Source organism: Bos indicus x Bos taurus, chromosome 18 (genome assembly GCF_003369695.1).
Source record: "Bos indicus x Bos taurus breed Angus x Brahman F1 hybrid chromosome 18, Bos_hybrid_MaternalHap_v2.0, whole genome shotgun sequence".
Lineage (NCBI taxonomy): Eukaryota > Metazoa > Chordata > Mammalia > Artiodactyla > Bovidae > Bos > Bos indicus x Bos taurus.
The window spans coordinates 26605442-26627009 of NC_040093.1; the positions used below are offsets into that span (position 1 = coordinate 26605442).

The 21568-nt window shown below is 46.4% G+C and overlaps 1 protein-coding gene, 1 long non-coding RNA gene and 2 other non-coding genes across 5 annotated transcripts; 2 read left to right on the forward strand and 2 right to left on the reverse strand.

Annotated features, from left to right (window-relative positions):
• Positions 1–2747: 2747 nt before the first annotated feature.
• LOC113876638 lies at positions 2748–9506 on the reverse strand. The gene is made up of 3 exons (XR_003506546.1): positions 9260–9506; positions 7378–7436; positions 2748–2898 (listed from the first exon to the last, which is right to left on the reverse strand). It is a non-coding gene; the product is annotated as an uncharacterized LOC113876638 (long non-coding RNA).
• Positions 5261–5333, reverse strand: TRNAG-UCC. The gene has a single exon. It is a non-coding gene; the product is annotated as a tRNA-Gly (tRNA).
• A 112-nt stretch (positions 9507–9618) lies between the features above and the next one.
• Positions 9619–20764, forward strand: ATXN1L (ataxin 1 like). Of its 2 annotated transcripts, none has more exons than XM_027516079.1 (3): positions 9619–9746; positions 11573–11640; positions 12834–20764. In XM_027516079.1, the coding sequence occupies exon 3, from the start codon at positions 12951–12953 to the stop codon at positions 15012–15014; it is 2064 nt and encodes a 687-aa protein (XP_027371880.1). In that variant the 5' UTR covers positions 9619–9746; positions 11573–11640; positions 12834–12950; the 3' UTR covers positions 15015–20764. The 2 variants fall into 2 exon arrangements, with proteins under 2 accessions (XP_027371880.1, XP_027371881.1); XM_027516080.1 differs by having other exon boundaries at positions 9639–9746; positions 12831–20764.
• Positions 17497–17603, forward strand: LOC113876885. Its single transcript, XR_003506619.1, has one exon. It is a non-coding gene; the product is annotated as a U6 spliceosomal RNA (small nuclear RNA).
• Positions 20765–21568: the final 804 nt, after the last annotated feature.

Consider the following 21568-nt stretch of genomic DNA (forward strand, 5'->3'; position numbering starts at 1 on the left):
AAGTACAAAGGTTCTGAGGAGGGAGCAGGTGTGTGTTTGAAGAAGCACAGGGAGGCCAGTGTAGCTGAGGCAGAGTAAACAAGCAGAGAGCTGAGGGAACGAGGCCAGAGAAAAGAGGTGAGAGTGGACGTGGCCGGCCTCCTGGCTCATAGGAAAGCTGGTGCCTATTATCCTAAGTGAGATTAAAAAGTCACTGGAGGTTTTTAAAAAGCAGAGGTACTAGCCAGATCTCCGAACATTGGTTCATGGGGAAAAGGAGTAGAAGCAGAAAACACTGAACATCAGTTCATGGGGAAAAAGGGGTAGAAGCAGAAAAACCAGTTAAGGGGGTATTGCAATCATCCTACTACTACTAAGTCGCTTCAGTCGTATCCCACTCTGTACAACTCGACAGACGGCAGCCCACCAGGCTCCGCCGTCCCTGGGATTCTCCAGGCAAGAACACTGGAGTGGGTTGCCATTTCCTTCTCCAATGCATGAAAGTGAAAAGTGAAAGTGAAGTCGCTCAGTTGTGTCTGACTCTTCTCAACCCCACGGACTGCAGCCTACCAAGCTTCTCTGTCCATGGGATTTTCCAGGCAAGAGTACCAGGCCAGAGATTATTCCATGTTAGCTCAGGGCACTGTCAGGTTGAGAGAAAGGGAAGAGTCAAGAAAGATATGTCACTAGCATAGCATCACCATTAACTGTAGAATGAGTAGGTTCTTGGAAGAGCACTTTGGGACACGTTAGTTTGAGATGCCTCTGAAATATCCAAGGAGATATCAGGAAGGCAGGCAAATACATCAGCTTGCTGTTCATATCAGCCTAGAGACCTTAGCTAGTGATAAACATGTTGAAGTCCTCACCACAAAGGCGAGTAAAAGCCACAATGTTGGGGACTTTCCTCGAGGTCAAATGGCTAAGACATCACACTCCCAATGCAGGGGGCCTGGGTTCGACCCCTGGTCAGGGAACGAGTTACCACACATCGCATGTGCAACTAAGACCCAGCACAGCCAAATAGATAAATAATTTTTAAAAATTAAAAAAAAAACCCACAATGTTGGATGAGATCACCTAGAGAATAGGGAGGAAGATACTGAGCTGTTAGGCACAACTCTGGTGGCATTTCATATGGCTTTTTCTTCTTCTTAGTCTCTTTCTGTATTGTCTAAATTTTTTTTACATGTCATTTTTCAACAAACCACATAACTCTTTGGAAGAGAAAAAAAAAGAGTAAAAGAGCCCTTTTCAGGAAACCATCGGAAGCAAAGCATCAGAAAAGACAAGTGTGCCCTTTAACCACAGTCCCACATGGTCCATGCTGTCAGTTTGAAGGCCTTAAGGAGAAATTTATCCTGCCCTTAAAAAATTCATGACCACCTTTTGGAAGCTTAATCCATTCTCTGTGATAATGATGTGAGGATGAAAAGCAAAATTTGATTATGTTTGCTCTGTGCCAGGCCCTGCATATAAATTCCTTATACATATTATCTCATTTAATCATCTCAACATGCTTTTGAGATCTGTTAATAACTCTTAAATGTTTTTACCCCCCTTCTTACAGTCCAGACAACTGAGTCTTTGTGAGGGTAAGTCACTTGCCTGAAGTTTCACAGTTAATAAATGCTGGATCTAAATAAGGGTCCTTTTACTACTGAACTCAAACTCTGAACCAAGGCTCAATGATGGTACCTTGTGCCTTTGGATTTTGTAGACTTTATTCCAAGAGCTCTTTATTTAATTGCAAAATAGGACTTCCCTGGTGGTCCAGTGGCTGAGAACTTGCCTGCCAGCTCATGGGATGTGGTTCAATCCATAGTCTGGGAAGATTTCACATGCCATGGGGCAGCCGGACCTGTGATCTGCAACTACTGAACCCACGTGCCCCAAATACAGAAACTGACCCTAGAGCCTGTGCTAAGTCGCTTCAGTCGTGTTCGACTCTGTGCGACCCCATAGACGGCAGCCCACCAGGCTCCCCCATCCCTGGGATTCTCCAGGCAAGAGTACTGGAGTGGTTGCCATTTCCTTCTCCAATGCATGAAAGTGAAAAGTGAAAGTGAGGTCGCTCAGTCATGTCCAACTCTTAGCGACCCCATGAACTGCAGCCCACCAGCCTCCTCTGTCCACAGGATTTTCCAGGCAAGAGTACTGGAGTGGGGTGCCATTGCCTTCTCCCCAAACAATAGAAGCCGCCATAAATGAAACGCCCATGCACCACAACTAGAGATAGCCTGTGAGCAGCAACCAAAATCCAGTACAACCAAAAATAAATACATATTTTAAAAAATATATAAAAATAATAGATTTTTTTTTAATGTAAAATAATGCTCAGATAAAGATCTCAGATAAAGAGATCTTAAGCACTAAATATGCTTCTGGGCATAACACTTTAGATATCTTCATCTTTGTTTTCTCCTCTATTGCTAACAACTTATTAAATAGAAGGGTCATCTGACCGTAGAAGTCCATCTCTGCTAGAAAAAGTATGTGGGTGGAGAAAAGGTGCAGAGGTCACCCGTTTACAATCCTGCCAGAACAACTCTGGAAGCCACATTCTTAAGTTTAAAAAAAATCTAGTGCACAATAAAAATCTTAGCTTTAAGTCAGTTCTCTCTTCTTGAAAGTACTCACCATAAAAGTTGCTTTGTATTTAAATGGCACATTATAGTGGTAAAGAACCTACCTGTCAATGAGGGTTTGATTCCTGTGGGGAAGATCCCCTGGAGAAGGGAATGGCTACCCACTCCAGTATTCTTGCCTGGGAAATCCCATGGAGGAGCCTGGTGGGCTATAGTTCATGGGGCCGCAAAGAGTCAGACTGAGCGTGCACACACGTAGTTCTTAGCCATTTCTATAGGTACTGCTCCCTAGAACCTGAGTTTGAGTGTTCACATTCAATTTGCACATCAGCTGCAAAATAAAGAGCAGAACAAATCTGGTCACACACATACCTACAAAGAAAGAAACAAAAAGATTTTAAGTAGTATTTCAGTTTTGAATCATAGTTCTTCATTTTTCTTGTCTCTGTTATGTAAAATGCATAATTTTTAAAAGATGTATAGTTTAGCAACAGCAAGGAGATTCTGTGCTTGTATCCTAAGGCAGCCTTATCTGAGGGACACAAGAAAAAACATTTTTATTTTCTAATTAGTATTATCTAATTTTATGATAAGTATTTTGAATTATATCAGAGGTAATAGTCAACATATTCAACAAGGCACAGTCCAATCAGAATGGACACGCTGAATGATGAGAGTGTCCACCAGCCTGAAAACAACTTCTGAGGCCACCTCCCTGTGTCCCAGCTGAGTATCAGTCCTCAGTTAAGTATGTGGTCATGATTAAGATGTTCAAAAGTTGAAACTTCTAAATTGGATTAGATTCTTTCATATTACTAAGCCAGTTATATTTAGGAAAATGTATGCTTGGGCTTCCCTGGTGGCTCAGCTGGTAAAGAATCTGCCTTCAATGCAGAAGACCCAATTCAACCCCTGGTTGGGAAGATCCCATGGAGAGGGAATGGCAAGCCACTCCAGTATTCTTGCCTGGAGAATTCTGTGTACAGAGAAGCCTGGCAGGCTACAGTCCATGGGGTCGCAAAGAGTTAGACACAACTTAGCAACTGAGCATGCACGCACACAAACCTTTATGTATCTATCAGTATAAATAAGTATATATACAGACACAGAGATGCATACAGATAAACATATAGACTGAAAGAAATATACCAAAATTCTTATCTCCAGATTCTTTTTGTCTGTATTTCCTAACTTTTCTACACATTTATACTACATTTTTACAGCTCAGGTTGGGGAAAGACAACTAGTTGGTTTGAAAAATGGTTCTGTGGCTGACATATTCTTGTCAAGCAGGACTAGTTCTCTACTAAGTGGAGACAGTGCTTTTTGACACAGTCCCAAATACCCAGGTGGCTCATTGGTAAAGAATCAGCCTGCCAATGCAGGAGATGTGGGTTCAATCCCTGGGTCAGGAAGATTGCCCTGGAGGAGGAAATGGCAACCCACTCCAGTATTCTTGCCTGGAGAATTCCATGGATAGAGGATCCTGGTGGGCTACAGTCCATGGGGTCACAAAGAACCAGATACAACTGAGCATGCACACAAGTTAGAGCCCAGTGCCACCCTCACTAGGTGGCAGAAATGCCTTGCAATTTTGTTGAGCCTGACAAATGATGCAAGTTCAATAGGTCTCACTCTGTGCTCTGGATCAAGCTAAAGTTAAGCCAGCAGCAGGTCCCCAGAACAGTTCCAAGATCTCCACGGCCTCCGGGGGTAGTCTTATCAGGTAATGTGCTCTGATCCAAGCTTGTTCCTCTTTCCCAGAGGCCAGATAGTAAATCACCTCCTTCCTATTTTCTGGGCCTGCTCTGCTGCAGCACAAAGCATGCATTTAGGAAAATGAACTGACAAAGAGGAGTTTTTTAATAAATAGGGCCATATATGACATAGTGTGAAATAATGTTTTTATTTAAAACAAAAAACTGAAAAAAATCAATATGTATCCCTGATTGTCAGAATTAAAGGACACATGGACATACAGTTGATAAAGTTCACAAGTTCTGTGTACACCATCAGTGTCATTCTCTTTGTTCACAATAATAATAATGAGTATCACTGGATTTCTCTATACATCATTTGTTTTGAATACTTTCCATAGGTTCCTTATATAAGTAATGCCCAAACACCCTCTGCAAGATTTGGTTAAAGAATGCCTAAAAATCAGTTTGAAAGTTTGGGTAATATCTGCCTCTCCGCTACCATAATCTAATAGACCATAGTAATTCAATAATAAACAGTCCTATTTAGGCAGCACTGAGAGAACTGCGTTTACATGCATTACTTATTTCACCTGAACCCTTCTCATAATCAGAGATCCTCCGTTTCTCAGTTTACTGAGGGGGTCATGGCACATGTGACCCACTGGAATAAGGAAAGAGCAAAAGGCAACATAAATTACAGAAAGAAGACAATATAAATCAGCTACTACTCATATTCATGGGTATAACATGACTTAAGCTGTCACCTGATAGAAGAAAAAGCATCTTCTGTGTGTGTTTGAAAAAAGCTAAGGAAGCTCTTTCAGAAAAATTTGCCCAGGAGCTCAAACTTAATAGCTATTACACATCTAAAAAAGGCTTGGCTAGATGAAGCACTGTGCTTTGGTGGAGAGAAGTCCAGTCATTTGGACATAACATTACATCTTAAACCTTCGGAGATGTTTTTCTTTCTTTTGGCCATACTTGGAATCTTAGTTCCCTGACCAAGGATTGAACCTGAGCCCCCTGTAGTGGAAGTGCAGAGTCCTAACCATTGGACCACCAGGGAATTCCCTGGAAAACGCTTTATTTTTTTTTTTAAACAAATGTTATTTATTTATTTTTGGCTGTGCTGGGTCTTTGTTGCTGCATGGGCTTTTCTCCAGTTGCAGCAATTGAGGGCTACTCTCTAGCTGTGGTACATCGGCTTCTCATTGCAGTGACTTCTCTTGTTGTTGAGCATGGGTTCTAGGGGCTCACAGGCTTTAGTCGTTGCAGCACATGGGCTTAGTGATTGTGGCTCCTGGGCTCTAGAGTACAGGCTCAATAGTTTGGTGCATAGTCACATGGCATTGTTCCAGCTCACGGACTGAACTTGTGGCAGGCAAATTCTTTACCACTGAGCCACTGGCAGGTGGATTCTTTACCAATGAACCACTAGGGAAGCCTGAAACTTCTTTTTAAATAAAGTTTTTATTTTGACATAATTGTAGGTTAACATGTGGTTTGTAAGAAGTAATACAGAACAACCGAGGACCCACTTTATCCAGTTTTCACCGGTGGTTTAATATCTTACAAAACCATGATTGGTATTGAGACAACCAAGATACAGGAGAGTGTTTGAAAATTTTTAAACAATTTGATCACTGTAATAATCAGTCCCACAATTCAGGAACATGCCTTTAAATTTCAGAGTTGCTAAGTAAGGTCTTATGAGATATGCCATGGGACTGGGAGGTGGCAGCATGAAGTGCACAGGAATCTGAGGGGCAGCTTGCTATGCTCCCTCACTCTAAAAAAATTTTTTTCCAGGAATTCTAGGTGACTGACAACCAGCTGCAAGTTGTCTGCAAAAGGCATAAGCTTTGAAGGCAAAGCTGAATGTGATTTCACCACAAGGCACAGCAGCTCGCAAATCACCTTGCTGAGAAGTTTCCCAGCCAAAGAGAGAGTTATCAGAGGCTCTAATTTTTCCACATCTACTTTATTTATTCAGGAGCCTGGCGGGCTACAGTACACGGGGTTGCAAAGAGTCAGCCACGACTGAGCACGCACACATTTATTTATTTAACAAATCCCGTGTAAGGAACTCCTGGCTGCTTAGTACTTGCCTGAAAGCATTTGCTTCTCTATGGACCAGTTCCCCAGATACGACGCTTGTGATTCAAATAAGGGCTAGATCTTCAGTTTATTGTAATCGTCAGTGTTTTTACTGCAACTTTTGAGAGTTCTGCCGGAAGTTTCTGACAAATAGTGAAAGTCTCTGGCAAGTGTCTGAGGAAGTAGACAACAGAGGGATATTCTCCTCCCCAGAGGACATAATAGTCACTTTGGAGAAGTTATAAGACTTTCTTCTAAATGTTAATGAATTAGAAAGGGCAATCCCCATTGGAACCTGGAGAGGTTGCATAACATTAAAGGCATGTGGAAATGAGAACACAGGGAAGTAGATAAAACAGAAGCCTGAAAACTGCACATTCCTACATTTGGAAACCATTAGAAAACTTTCCCAAATAATCTAATATCAGGAACCAACATGTTTCTAGGGAAAGTCAAACCTGCTAAGGATTCTATAATTTCAATATATGCTTAAGATTAGTTGTCATTTCTGCCATAGGATCTAAGGATAGAAGTTCCTTTCTTAAAACGACACCCTGGTACACTAAAGCATATAAGCAGGAAGATAAGACAGTATGAAAAAAAGCCACCTACTCCTCTTGTTGTGACAAACATGGTTTCCCAAGTTTTTATCCCAAAGTTATCTCTGATTGATTCCTTAGCATCACAAACAGTTGGGATAGTTGTCTGAGCTTACCCTGCCTGTGGGCCTTCCCTGGTGGCTCAATGGTAAAGGATCCACCTGCCAATGCAGGAGATGAGAGTTCAATTTTGGGTTGGGAAGATCTGCTAGAAAAGGAAATGGCTACCCACTCCAGTATCCTACCTGGGAAATCTCATGGACAGAGACGCCTGGCGAGCTACAGTCTATAGCGTCACAAAAGAGCCAGATACGACTTACCAACTAAACAACAACCATCAATATGTACAACCAAAGAAATGAGGCTTGCTTGGAGTAAAGAGTTCTAGAAGAAGATACAGCAGATATGACCTACCTTTTTGGGACTGCAGCATCAAACCAGGAAATCACTAGTGTTTCACCATTCAGAACACCCTTTAACAAAAATAGACACACACCTTTGAACCATGTCATTATGTTAATGACTGGCAGCCAAAAAACATTTTGCTTGCATCAATTTTGCCTGAAAACCAGGTCTCTGATTGCATATCTTGATCTGGGAGAAACTGGCTATCGTTGAATACACTTTGATGGTCCAAAGGTCTTGATCTTGGCAGTTTCAGTGCCAGTTTTGTGAGCGAAGAAATGAGCCAGAAACCATTCTGCCAGTCAGCACTAAAACAGGGTCCCTGAGTAACCACAGGACTTCCTTCTTGGCCAAACTGAGAAAATAATTGTTATGTATAATATTAATATTCACAAAGCAAAGTTTTCTGCTGATTTAGATGGCTACGAATCAGTAGTGTCATTATGTTTTACCCATTTGGGTGTAGGGGTGTGTGTGTGTGTGCACACACATGTGCGTGTGGGTAGTATTCAATAATTTTGATAATTCTTTGGACCCACCCAGGTGAGAAAATATCAAATTTGAGGCCTAAGTGTTTCCTAGAAAGAATGTTAGAGATCATATACCTTATTTGTATTTTAACTTGCTCATTTAGTGTTTCTAAGGTAATATTCTCATTTAAAAAATCCAAACAATAACAAAAAGTCTCTTTTGTTCCTCTTGGCCACCACCCAGTTCCACTTTCCTCTCCTGAGATAGCCAATGTTAACTAGTTGATACATATCCTTCCACTCCTCTTCTGTACAGATACATAAATATATGCAACTGTAACATTATGTTGTTTAAAATAAATACATGATCTCACAATGTATATCTTTGCTTATTTTTTCACTTAAAATGTTTCGCGATCTCTCCTATCTATGTTTTACTCCGGCCCCTTCACCCAGTTCGGGAGAAGGCCAAGGCAACCCACTCCAGTACTCTTGCCTGGAAAATCCCATGCATGGAGAAGGCTGGTAGGCTGCAGTCCATGGGGTCGCTAAGAGTCGGACACGACTGAGCGACTTCACTTTCACTTTTCACTTTCATGCATTGGAGAAGGGAATAGCAACCCACTCTAGTGTTCTTGCCTGGAGAATCCCAGGCTGCCGTCTATGGGGTCGCACAGAATCGGACACAACAGAAGCAACTTAGTAGCAGCAGCAGCAGCTTCACCCAGTTCAAGCTCTTCATTTCACATAAAAGGAAATTGAAGCCTAAAGTAGTAAAACAATTTTCCAAAGGCTTAGTAGCAAGAGCCCAGCCAGTAGAACTTTCAAAATCAAACAAAAATCAGTGATTATTTACTGAACAAAGTTTGCAGAAACTAAAAAGGAACAAACTCTACTCAGAATCCAGTCTCTCCAATAGTTTTTTTTTTTTCCTCTGTTCAGCTTTTGTCTGTATGCAGAACTACTTTTTTACATAGTGTAATCAAAGCATAAATCAACTGGTGTCCTTTTTTTTTTTTTCTTTCTATTTTGGCCACGCTGCAGGGCTTTGCAGCATGCGGAATCTTAGTTTCCTGCTCAGTGAAAGCCACGAATCCTAACTATCGAGCCATCAAGGAATTCCCTTTTTTCACTTAAGTTAATCAGATGTTCATATTACTATCAAGTCGACAAGTTAATTGTCAATGATTGGTGACCAAACAGTTCCTCTAGTAGTCAAGCCCTCTTCCCACTAAGCTGCTTCCCACTGTACTTCCCCCATCCTCTCATTCTTCACAGACTTTCAAGTCACTAACTTCACTTTCCTCTAGATCCTGGCTCCGGTCCATTTCTCGTCCCCCCTCAGAGGCATTTCTCAACTCTTAAAGAGCTCCCCTCTCCATCCTGGGTCTCTAGGGGGGAATCTCAATACTCTCCCGGACCTGGGTCGCCTCAGTGTTCCCGGAGGTTCCCAAGAGAAGGTTTCACAAAGGCAGTTCCCGAGGTCCAGGAAACGCGGGTCACTGATGGCCACGCTTCGGGGTTCTGTTTGGGAACCTCCAGAATTGACTGGTGTAAGCGATTGCAGGGTCCTTGTGGGGTCAGGGTGTGGAGGCCGGGCGCAGTCCTATTCACGTGACCCGGCCCCAGGGAGAGAAGTTCGTTTTCCCACCAGAGGGGGCGCTGGAAGTGACAGGCGGGGAGCCAGCCCCCTCCCCTCCGGGGTACTCCTGGGCGTCGCTCTCCGACTAGGGGCTCTGACGTCATCTCTCCGAGCCGGGGGCGGGGCGCTCTTGACGCCATCTCCGGGCGCCCGGCTGGGGGGGCGCTGGGTGTGGGGCGGCTCCGGGGCCGGGGATGGCGGCGGCCGCTGTTGCGGCGGCTCCGGGACCAGCGGGAGGAGCCCGGGGAGCGCCGTGAGATGGGCCGGTGAGTGTCGCCTTGATTGAGGCCGCCGACCTCACTGGGGCCAAGCAGGCCTGGGCTTGGTGCTCTGAAGGAAGTGGCCCCCCAGAGCCCGTTGCCCCGCGGACCGAGGGAGCGAAAGAGGCCTCGCCTAGACCCCGGATCGCTTCTCACCGGCCCGGCCCAGAGAGCTGCCTCAGGTTCCTGCGCCCCCGCGGCTGTGTCCTGGCGGCCCGGGCTGTCCGAGTCCTCGGGGCGGGAAGGGGCCCCCAAACAAGGAAGCAGCGCCTGCGGGGCCTCGCCCTTAACTCCTCTGCTTGAAAGGTCGACCCTCTACTCTCTAAACGCAGAATTCCCAATTTCGGGCCTTACCCCTTTTGGGGCAGTGATTGGGGGAACAAGGGAAGCCTTAGCCCCTGTCTGTTCTAAGCTCCTCGCCCTCAGCGAATTCGAGTCTGGGGCTGGATTCAACCTCTTGATTCTGGGCTGTGCTGGCAGCTCCAGCAGCTCTCCGGAATGGTCGTTTCCCGTTAGCTCCGTTAGGGCCACAGGCTGCGTCTTGCCCTGGAGAAATCCTCATTGAGCCTCTTAAGAGGCTAACGTTTCAGATTCCAAAATGTGTTTTGCGTTGTGGGAACCTGGTGTACAGTCTTGGCTCTTTGTTACTCCCGCAGACCTTTTGCCTCTTTCTGTCCTTTTATTAGCCTCTGTTTGGCTAACCCCTCTGGGACCTAGAGGCAGGTTCTCTTTAATGTTTTAGTCATGAGAGGCAAGTATCATTCTAGAATTGAAGATGTGACCCATTTTCTGTTGGAAATGACAGAGAAAGCGAACAGCTTTTCAGTTACTGGAACTGCTGGCAAAGAAGGAATGCAAGACTTGTGCCCTCTGTGTAACTTTGTGTTTATGGAACGAAGAATTTGTCTTTCCACCTTGTTTTCCTGTCTTCTTCCTTTTTTTTTTTTTTGATATATCTGCACCTTGCCGATCTTAAGGGAGAAATACCTTGAGTTTGGTTTGAGGCTTGCAGTATAATCCAAGTAGGACTTGGAAAGCACAGTGGGTAGTATCAACAGTGTCTCCAAGTACTGGTCAGTATTACTTTCTTGTTTTTAGAGATTAAGGCTCTGGTCTTCAGTGCATGATGTGTCTGACAGGTGTATATTCGGACGTTGACAGTTAGCAGTTTTGTTTTCCATTGTTGCGGTACCTGAGGATGAAGGCAGTACTTTCAGTTTCTGTCACACCTGATTCAGCACTTGATACAAAGTTGTCACTTAGAAATTTTACACACATACACAGGAGCCTGTTTTGTTTTTTTTTTTTACCCTGGAAATTTGTTAATAAGGCTTCCCTTTGAGTGACTCCCCCTTGACCTCTTTTTCTGCCCCAGAAACATAAATAATTGTTCTTTTTCCTCCAGTGCCTCTTTTCTCATTTAAATAACCTCCACATCTATGTTTTCATTAGCCCAGAATAAAAGTGAAATCCGTGAGACTGATTTTTTTCCTGCTTCCCTTTGTTCACGTGGGAACAATGCTGAGTCTTCCACTTTGTGCATTTACCTGAAACTGGGATTGGAAATAAATTTATTTGGTGGAATAGGTACAGGTAGAGAATGAAGAATACGATGTTAAGGAAAACAGTGAAGTTTGACACTTGGAAATTTTTTTCCCAGAAATGTCTTCCAACAAATTAGAATTTAATGTGTTGTTACCCCTAGAGAAGAGGCTGAAGCAGGGACTCCTGGATATTAATGTCTTTGTGGCTTTAGAATTCGCTTTCTTCATGATCCTGGGGATGGTCAGAGGCTAGGCTCCCACTTATGGATTCCTGTTTCTGTCTTCTAGGCTCCCAAGCCAGTGGGGAGGACACTGCTTCTTATTACAACTTCTCAGAAGCACCACTGGAAGCTCAGGTAATGGAGGTGCTTTGGATACCTTGTTGCAGAAAAACATCTGGAATCAACAGTGGAAAAGCAGAACAGAGTGTAATATCAAATCTTTTTCCAGAGCCAAAGAACTGAAGCCTGATTGGAAGAAATAGGTGACAAATTTCATAGGTGTTCAAGTATTCAGACCAAAATGATAAGTTGTGACAGTGGCCAAAAGCGTGTATGAAAGGTGATAGAGAAAGGGGAGAGAGAACTTTCTTATGAATCACATAGACCTAAGATAGTGATAAAGAGGCATGTTTTGGGGAATGGAACCAGAATCTTAAGAAGTGGTGCCTAGAACCTCCCTACCAAAGAAAAGGAGCCAACGGCAAAGAAAAAAAGAAAGGGAATGGGTGAAGAAGGCAAATTGAAGGTGGTCCATGGGAGGAAAAGAAGTCTTGCCAGACTAGGGAACACAAAGTCTGTGTGAGGTCAGAAGAGTTTTGTTGCTCTTTGAAGAAAAGGAGAAATAAATAAATTCTAGAAAATGCTAGTACAGTCACTTTCCTCATAGGGCCCAAGTTTGAAGGTAGTATTTTATGGGGCAAAGAAGATACTTATTTTCGTAACATAATTAGGGAACAGCATTTTTTTAAAAAAACAAGCAGACCTCAGGACCTATTGACACCTGGGTCCTTGAGGTGGTGGTGATATGAAGCAAAGGAGGTAAGGCCTGGGAGGGAGGAGGGGGATAGATGAGATCATAACCCAAATTAGGCTGGGGAAAGGAAGCAAGGATGAGCTCATATGTTCAGGAAAGAAGATAGCACAGTAGTAGTGTTTGGTGACAAAAGGAGAAACTTAAGGACCGAGCAGCAAAGACCATGTGTTCAAATCCCCCTTAGGGGGAAAGACTCAGAATAGTCAGGGTTCGCATCAGAGACACAGCTAATCATGACCCTGTTGGTTTCCCTGGGGTCATGGACCAACAGGTTACGTTCCGCATTTTTGAATGCTTGACCTTGTAGCTGTGTGCTTTCTGTGATTGTTTCTTTCATGTCCTTGGCTGGATGAGTGAGGGGTGCAGCATCCTTGTCTTCTGCTTTCTCATTCCTCTTTTTTTCCCAGCAGTCCCCTTGGTTCCATCTTCCTCTATGGATGCAGTTCCTGCTCTTCCATTTGACTTGGTTTACCCCTGGGTTACTGTTCTTTGCCTCTGATTTGTTCCCTAGCAGATGTGGGCGCCCCAGCCAACAGCACAGAGGGGTGCAGGGGAGCTACAGAGAAGCCCCTTCTGATGCCCCAAGGAGCAAGCCGACCCCTTCCAGGCTCCAGGAACACCACAAAGCAATATGAAACCTGTTCATGAGAGGAGTCAGGAATGCCTTCCACCAAAGAAACGAGACCTCCCCGTGACCAGCGAGGATATGGGGAGAACCACCAGCTGCTCAACTAACCACACACCCTCCAGTGATGCTTCTGAATGGTCTCGAGGGGTTGTGGTGGCCGGGCAGAGCCAGGCAGGAGCCAGAGTCAGCCTGGGGGGTGATGGAGCCGAGGCCATCACTGGTCTAACGGTGGACCAGTATGGCATGCTGTATAAGGTGGCTGTGCCACCTGCCACCTTCTCCCCAACTGGCCTCCCATCTGTGGTGAACATGAGCCCCTTGCCCCCCACATTTAATGTAGCGTCTTCTCTGATTCAACATCCGGGAATCCACTATCCCCCAATCCACTATGCTCAGCTCCCGTCCACCTCTCTGCAGTTCATCGGGTCTCCGTACAGCCTTCCTTATGCTGTGCCACCTAATTTCCTCCCGAGTCCCCTCCTTTCTCCTTCTGCCAACCTCGCCACCTCTCACCTTCCACACTTTGTGCCATACGCCTCACTCCTGGCAGAAGGAGCCACTCCTCCCCCGGCTTCATCCCCAGCCCATTCGTTCAGCAAAGCCCCCTCTGCCAGCTCCCCGCCTGGGCAGTTGCCACATCACCCGAGTACTCAGCCACTGGACCTCGCTCCAGGCCGGATGCCCATTTATTATCAGATGTCCAGGCTCCCTGCTGGGTACACCTTGCATGAAACTGCCCCCGCAGGTGCCAGCCCCGTTCTTACTCCTCAGGAGGGCCAGCCTGCTCTGGAAGCAGCCGCTGCCAATGGACAGAGACCGCGAGATCGGAATTTAGTGAGACGGGAAAGCGAAGCCCTTGACTCCCCCAGCAACAAGGGCGAGGGCCAGGGACTGGCGCCAGTGGTCGAATGCATGGTGGACGGACAATTGTTTTCAGGTTCTCAGTCTGCACGGGTGGAGGTGGCAGTGCCAGCACACCGAGGGACCCCGGACACTGACCTCGAGGTCCAGCGGGTGGTGGGTGCTTTAGCTTCTCAGGACTACCGGGCGGTGGCAGCTCAGAGGAAGGACGAGCCCAGCCCCCTCAACCTGTCCCACCATAACCCTGACCACCAGGGCGGGGGGCGAGGGCCAGCCAGGAGCGCCGCCGAGATGGCCGAGAAAAACCAGGCCCGAGGGGTCTCCCCTCACTCCCATCAGGAACCCCTGAAGCATAGACCTTTCCCCAAAGCAGTGGTTGTAGCCAATGGCAACTTGGTGCCCGCTGGAACTGACCCAGGCCTGCTGCCTGTGGGTTCGGAGATCCTGGTGGCATCAAGTTTGGACATACAGGCCAGAGCCACCTTCCCAGACAAGGAGTCGACGCTACCCCCCGTGACCTCTTCCCATTTGCCCTCCCATTTCATGAAGGGCGCCATCATCCAGCTGGCTACGGGGGAGCTGAAGCGGGTGGAGGACCTCCAGACACAGGATTTTGTGCGCAGTGCCGAAGTGAGCGGGGGGCTGAAGATTGACTCAAGCACAGTTGTGGACATTCAGGAGAGCCAGTGGCCTGGATTTGTCATGCTGCACTTCGTGGTGGGTGAGCAGCAGAGCAAAGTGAGCATCGAGGTGCCCCCCGAGCACCCCTTCTTCGTCTATGGCCAGGGCTGGTCCTCCTGCAGCCCCGGGCGGACTGCACAACTCTTCTCTCTGCCCTGCCATCGGCTCCAGGTGGGAGATGTCTGCATCTCTATCAGTTTACAAAGCTTGAACAGTAACTCAGTCTCTCAGTCCAGCTGTGCTCCCCCAGGCCAGCTGGGTCCTCCCCGAGAAAGACCTGAAAGGACAGTCCTGGGACCCCGAGAGCAATGTGACAGTGATGGGAAAAGCCAGCCGTCAGGCGAGGGCTCCCGGTCGGTAGAGCCCTCGCAGCCGGAGCCTGGTGCTCAGGCCTGCTGGTCGGCCCCGAGCTTCCAAAGATACAGCACGCAAGGGGAGGAGGCGCGGGCTGCACTGCTCCGTCCCTCTTTCATTCCACAGGAGGTGAAGCTGTCCATCGAAGGGCGCTCTAATGCGGGGAAATGAACTTATCCCAGACCCAGCCTGGGGCTCCACCCCAGAGCTGGGCCTCACCGTGAGCGAGCAGAGCAGAGGATTTGCACATGCCGAGCAGTGGGTAGCTCTCTGGGCAGTGAGGTTGGTGGGGAAGAGGTGGCACGAAGGCAGCCTCCTGAGGCAGGGTCTGTTACCTGTCACCCCATCGCATCCTTTCAGAACAGCCCCCACTGGGGTGTTGTGACGGGGAGCAGCAGGCCTGGGCCAAGGAAGGAAGGGGGTGCACGCAGGATAAGAAACATTCCAAATATCAGGGCCCCCTGTTCTTTCCTCTTCATCCCTGGCTCCTGCAAGGAGAGAGTCAGGCTTTGGGAGCAGGTGGCAGAGGGAAGGAGCAAAGAAAGAGCCAAAAATGATGATCCACAGCTTATAGTAGCAGTTCAGCTGTCTGAAGTTTTTTTTTTTTTTCCTTTCTTTTTTGTGATGGGAGGGCAGGAGGCCCCATGGTTGGAAGTAAGAGGGTTCCCACCCAGAACTCTTCTTTTGAGAGCTGTGCACTTTAAAGGGTAGTTTTGTTACAGATGTTGGAGGCTGGGTATTTTTGCAGGGGACTCTGCGTGACCCTCTGTTCCAGCTGTTTCCCGTCTCTCCCCACCGTTCCTCCCACAAGGCTTCTAGCATCCCACCAGGAGAGAGAAGCCCCTCCAAGGCTCAGAGTGGAGACTTACCTTGGTGGGGACCCAGTTGCGGGATATGAGGAGAAAGACCTGATGGCCATACTGACCAGGCTCTAGGCAGAGCTTCCGGAAGGGCAGCTGACTTAACAAAGCCCCTCCTACTCAGTGTTCCAGACCCACTTTGAAATTGTCCTGAATCTTGAGTTGGTAATGGTGACTTTCAAAAGAACCAGTGGATCCTTTGCCCCAGGCCCCTACACCCGCTCCTCTGTCTGTCTTTGTTGTGCCTAAGTGCCTGCGCTGCCCCCACCCTCTGCTGACCTAACCTGTCTGGTATCTTGACCTGGGCCTAATTTTTAGCTGCATTGCCGTTCCCTTTCTACAAAACTGGTTTTGTCCACTCTGACCAAGACCTCTAGTTTTTGCTGTGTAGGGGGTCTCTCTGGTTTCCCTTTCAGTTATTCTCTAGTTTTAAAAACTCAGAGTCATGTCCCCTCCTCTCCTGTAGTTGAACTGTTTGCTGGGGAAACAAGAATGGAACTATGCCCTGGGTCGGGGCCAGTATCAGTGGCTGGGCAGTGCCCATCCTTAGGTTTTTACAGAGTCCCTCCCAGCTTACTCCACTCCCTCTCACAGCATTTGGGCTTCCCCAAGCCGTCTTCTCCCACAGTGAGCTCTAAGGTGTTGGGATAGTCTTTTTTTTTTATTTTGTCCGTGGGATTTTAGTTCCTCAAATCAGGGACTGAACCTAGATCCTCAGCAGTGAAAGCATGGAGTCCTAACCACTGGACCACCAGGGAGTTCCCTGGGATACTCTTGATAATATTTCAATACCTGAAAAGTCTCCTAGATTTCATTTTGTGGTGGAGTATTCCTCTGCAAAGAGTTTTTTCGATCTTAGTTGCATGTGCCCCCGTGTCTTAAGCGCATTTTTTTCTTCATGACTTTTTAGCATCAGCTTGGACTGTGGGATTCCAGTGGATGTTGAGAATTAGGCTTCCCCCATCAGCTTTCAGGTGGGTGGGTGGGTGTTCTGTTTGTATGGGCGGGGGGAGGTCTTTAGACTCTTGAAACAACTCAGGGTATTGTCCACTCAGTTCTCTGGTGAGGCTTCTCCCAGGCTATGACCCTGGCCTTTCAAGGTGGACTGGCTGAGGCCTGGCCTGTCATCCGGAGTCCCGATCCTCTGAGGTCTGATCTCTGCTCTGTCATAGGCTTTAGGCAAGTCTAGTGACCTCTCACTCTTTCACTTCCTCCCCAGCTGCCAAATGGGGATAAATAATCTTACCTACCTCCTTGGGGGAGGGGGCGTTCTGAGAATGGAGTCATTCTTAGTGTTCAGGTGCTAAAGGTGGTTCTCCTGGGGGAACAAAGTGACTGAGACCGGGTTGTTTGCTCCAAGCCCTATGCTCCACGGTTTCATTCCTTGCAAGCAGTTTCCTGGTCAGTCAGCTTCTGGAGGCCTGTCCAAAGGAAACTGCTGACCTGATCACTTCAGTCTCCGGTTCACCTCAGAACCAAACACCAGCCATGTCTGGTGAACACTCAACCTTGTACACATTTGGGATCATGTCCTTTCCCTTCTCTGTCCCCGTTCTCTCTCAATGCTGCTTTCTCTGGCTTGTTTCTACACTGGGGCCCTGTGGGGCTGAGTCTTGAGGAATCCTCTCAGAGGAGGCCTCCAGAGAAGGCCTCATTTCTGGCTGCTCCACAAGAAATTCATTCCCAGTTTCTCATTCCCAGGTTTCTCAGAAACCTCCTTTCTCATTAGGAAGGCTCATCCACTGAATATAGTGACAGGCACACAGTAAGCACTCAAGAAATACCCACCACATGTGCTCGCTTCGGCAGCACATATACTAAAATTGGAACGATACAGAGAAGATTAGCATGGCCCCTGCGCAAGGATGACACGCAAATTCGTGAAGCGTTCCATATTTAAAAAAAAAAAAAGAAATACCCACCACAGATACCAACTGAGCTTCTTCTTAAGGGAGCAAACCTCTGTCTAACCAGAAACATGCCAAGTAGTTTAAATACAAAAACCCCTCACTGCCTAGCCTGGTAACTTCCACTTAATTCTGGAAAGAGAAAATCTTGTGCACCTTGGCGAGCTGGGTCCTGAGCTTTCTGCTGCTGTTCCTCTTCTGCATCTTGCTGGTAAGGCAATACCAGCACTTCCCCTGATACTGTGCCATGCATATGTAATATATTGATTACTTGACTTTGCTGAGCTGCAGAGGTGTCTTGTGTAAAGTATGGTCTCCCAGGGAAAGAAGCTCTGTGCTCTAGATCCTGGTCAGAGCACTGGCATTCCCCTTATCTTTTCCCTCTGGTTCAGTCTTTTCTTCCAGGCATGAGAAATGAATAACCTATGGTGTGTCCATTCTTCCTTGTGAAGATTTCATAAGTGTTATTATAAGAGACCTAAGAGCATTTTGAAAGAGTGAGTGTTTTGGTGGGAAGCTGTCAGCTTTAGGGGGTAATGGGCAGTTGGAGAAGGCCAGTGTCAGGGGTAGGACATCCTAGAGGTTAGACATAGGAAGATGGCTAACTCTGGCATTAAACAGAAATGCCTACACTGGTTTGGGAAGTAGAGGGACCAGGTGAAGGACAAGTAAGACATCCAAGTCTTGGATAACCATTTCTATCAAGATTAATGTACAAGGAGGGGGTTTGGCATGGGGGAAGGGGAAACTAGGAGGTCAGAGCTGAGCACTGGTAGCCCATTGAGGAGGGGCGGCCAGTAGATCTGGACTGATCCTTCTATACTCTTGGTTCAGTTGGTTGTCACATCAGGGGCTTTGGTCTGTGCTGCTTTGCCACTGCTGCTGTCTTTTCACTGTCCTGCCTGCTGCCCTTCACAGCACTCTTTCTGTGTCTTTGGCCATATAGGTGAGACCCAGGCATCCTGTCCATCCTTACCTGTGCAAGGGTTACTTTGTAGCAAAGTCATGTTGAGTAGGGATGGTATAAAATGCTGCTGGTGGGCTGGTGAATCCAAAGGGATGTGGCTTCAGTGCATCTTGGGAGCCCTTTGGCTCCAAATAATCTGACTCTTGAAGAAGAGACAAATGGGTCCTGTAAGTGGTGTTTTCTGTGTATTTGCTTCTTTCCTTTATAATACCTTGTATCCTGTTTTAAAAATTAAATGATGGGGAACCAGGTTAGGACCTGTGTCAGCATCCCAGGGAGGTTCATCTGGCTCCAGTTAAATGGATTCTGGGGTTGGGGGAGGGTTTGAAATAGACCCTCAGGTGGGGTTTAGTTTTATTTTTACCACTGGGCACCATAGAAGATGCACAGGGTGGTGGTATGATTTCAGCCTGCAAGAAGCAGGCATGTTGAAAAGTTGAGTGATCACACTGGAGATAAAGGGTAGACATGAGTTGACTGGGAAAGGGCTTGGGTCCATTGGAGTAAAGACAACCTGGTTGATTGAATTGGCCGTGGGAGATTTAAGTTACAGTCTTAAATAGTGCAGAGGCCAAGTTTTAGGGAGACTTTTTGGCCTCTGAGGCTAAGTTTACTAAACCACACTGAAGCTACAATACTTTCCAGATGGGAAGAAGTGTACACTACAGTTGAAGATCTGAACCACGTGAGGTTGGATGTTGACCAGGAACCTATTAGCCCTTTGCTGGGAAGCCTTCACCCTCCAACTTCCCTGGGATAGACAAGGCCTCCCGCATTATGCAATAATAAAAAAACGCATCTGGGTCTTTGCAGCTGTCAGTTGCTCTTTCAACTCTAGGATCCATCTTTGGGCCACACATCTGGTCTGGGCCTGGGATGATGCTGGCCCTTGAGATGCTAGAGTCAACTGCACTCTCTCCTTACCTTCAGACTATGCACAGTGCCTGGGGCGGAAGGAGGAGAGGTGGTGCGGTGTGCCCTGCTGAGCCTCCCCAGCAGGAACAGTAGTAATAAATGCACTTTTCACACTAAGGTTTCTTTATTAGTTCTCCTATTAAGCCTAGATCCTCCCCTGGTAGACTGCAAACTCAAAAATCTGTGTGATTCCCCCAAGCCATTCTACTGCAAATGCCCAGCAGTGAAGATGGCCTCAAATTGAGTTCCTGTCTGCAGTGTGTGTGGCGGCAGCCCATGTGCCTTTACCTATTGTCAAACTTTGCAAGCATTTATTTTGGTCTTTATGACTGTCACGGGGACTGAGATTCTTCAAAAAGAGAGAGCAAGCGCACGTGCGAGTGTGAACGAGCTGATGACACAGTGGTTTATATCCACTCCCCGCACAGGGAGTTTGCACATAGTTGTGAGCTACGAGTGGTTAGTGCATCACTGAGGTTGCTAAAGGGAGGGTTCATCTCTCATTTGCTTGACACTCGCATTCAAGAGAAGCTTGTGTTGGGGAAGAGACTGACAGTACTCTTGGCAAACTTAAAAGTATTAAATATAAGGCTGTCCCCTACAACCTCCCTCGTCACACACAGGATCCCTGTAGCCAAAACAGTATATGTTCCAGCTGCAGAGAGCAGACTGCTCTCAGCTTGCACAGCACCTTAGGGGAGGGAAGAATATATGGGTAGGGAATGGGGTGGAGAAGGGAGTATGGGGATGTTGTCATCCAGGTGGCTTTAGGGTCCTGAGGAGTAGTAGAGGACGGCACTGGGGAGGTCTGATGGATGGATCTGATTTGTGTAGGAGTTCCCTGTAGATAAATTACTGATCCCCCAACTACTATCCCCAGTATGTAATGGCTAAATTAATATGTAATCAACTGCATTGTATCTAAAGCCTTAGAACTAGTCAGGTGCTCCCCCCACCCAATACCATTTCTTACCCTCTAATCCTACCTGATCTTTAACAAAGCATTAATAATTCTAAGGATAATCTCTATTTTGTTGTGCTTTTTTGTAACTGTTTTAAATAAATCAATTTGTACTGTATATTTGTACTTTTGTGAGATCCTTTTTGCTGTTTTACCATTTTAAGTCTCTGTACTTGGCTACACACAGATTGTATTTTTATTGTTAATGCTCTTCTTATGGATACCTGCATTTAACTTGTGGACTATGTAAACACAATATATATCAATATCTATATATCTATATATCTATCTATATAAACTACTAGCTTTTCCTTTTGGTGTTTGCGCCTTCTTCGTATCCCAGCCTTAGATGGTGGCCCTTGGGTGGGGGACCGAAGCCATGTGTGGCAGAGCTTGAACTGGAGAGCAAGTGGCACCCATCTTTATGTGGTGGGCTCGGGGCAGGTTGTGTGAGCTAGTCCTGAACCGTGGTCTACATGTTCTGTTGTATCTCAGGGACCCAGAAGTCTGCCTGGAGACTCAGATTCTGTACTCACACAACCACAAGGACCGGTAGATGCCCTCACTGTTGGCCTTTTTTCTAATTCTGTTTTCAGAAACACTGCCAGAAACTTTTGGAGTAAGTCATCTCCAATCCCAGCTACCACTTCTAACTTAGCTCGCCACTAGTAAGGGGTGAAACACTCAAGATACATAATAGTTACTCACATTTATTGAGCACTTGGCGTGTGCCACAAAATCTACGTGCATTATGTATTAACAGTTACTTGTTGCTAGTACTATTATTTCCATTTTGTGGGTGGGAAAATGAAGAGGTTTAAGTATGTGCCCAAAGTTACACAGCAGTAATTAGCGGTACAGAATGTTAAATCCAGGCACCTAATTCCTGAGTTTATGTTAACTCATAGTTTGTTGTAAAAATTAAATGAGATAATCCATGAAAGTGCTCAGAACAATCTTTGACACATAATGAGCGCTCAACCATTTTTGAAACATCCCAGGTAGAACTTCCAGTGTGGGGCTCTGTGAGGAAGCCATTCGGCTCAAGTATTTTCTTTAAAATGTCCAGTACTTTGTAATAGGCTTATTAAAATTTTTCAAAACAAGTATTTTAG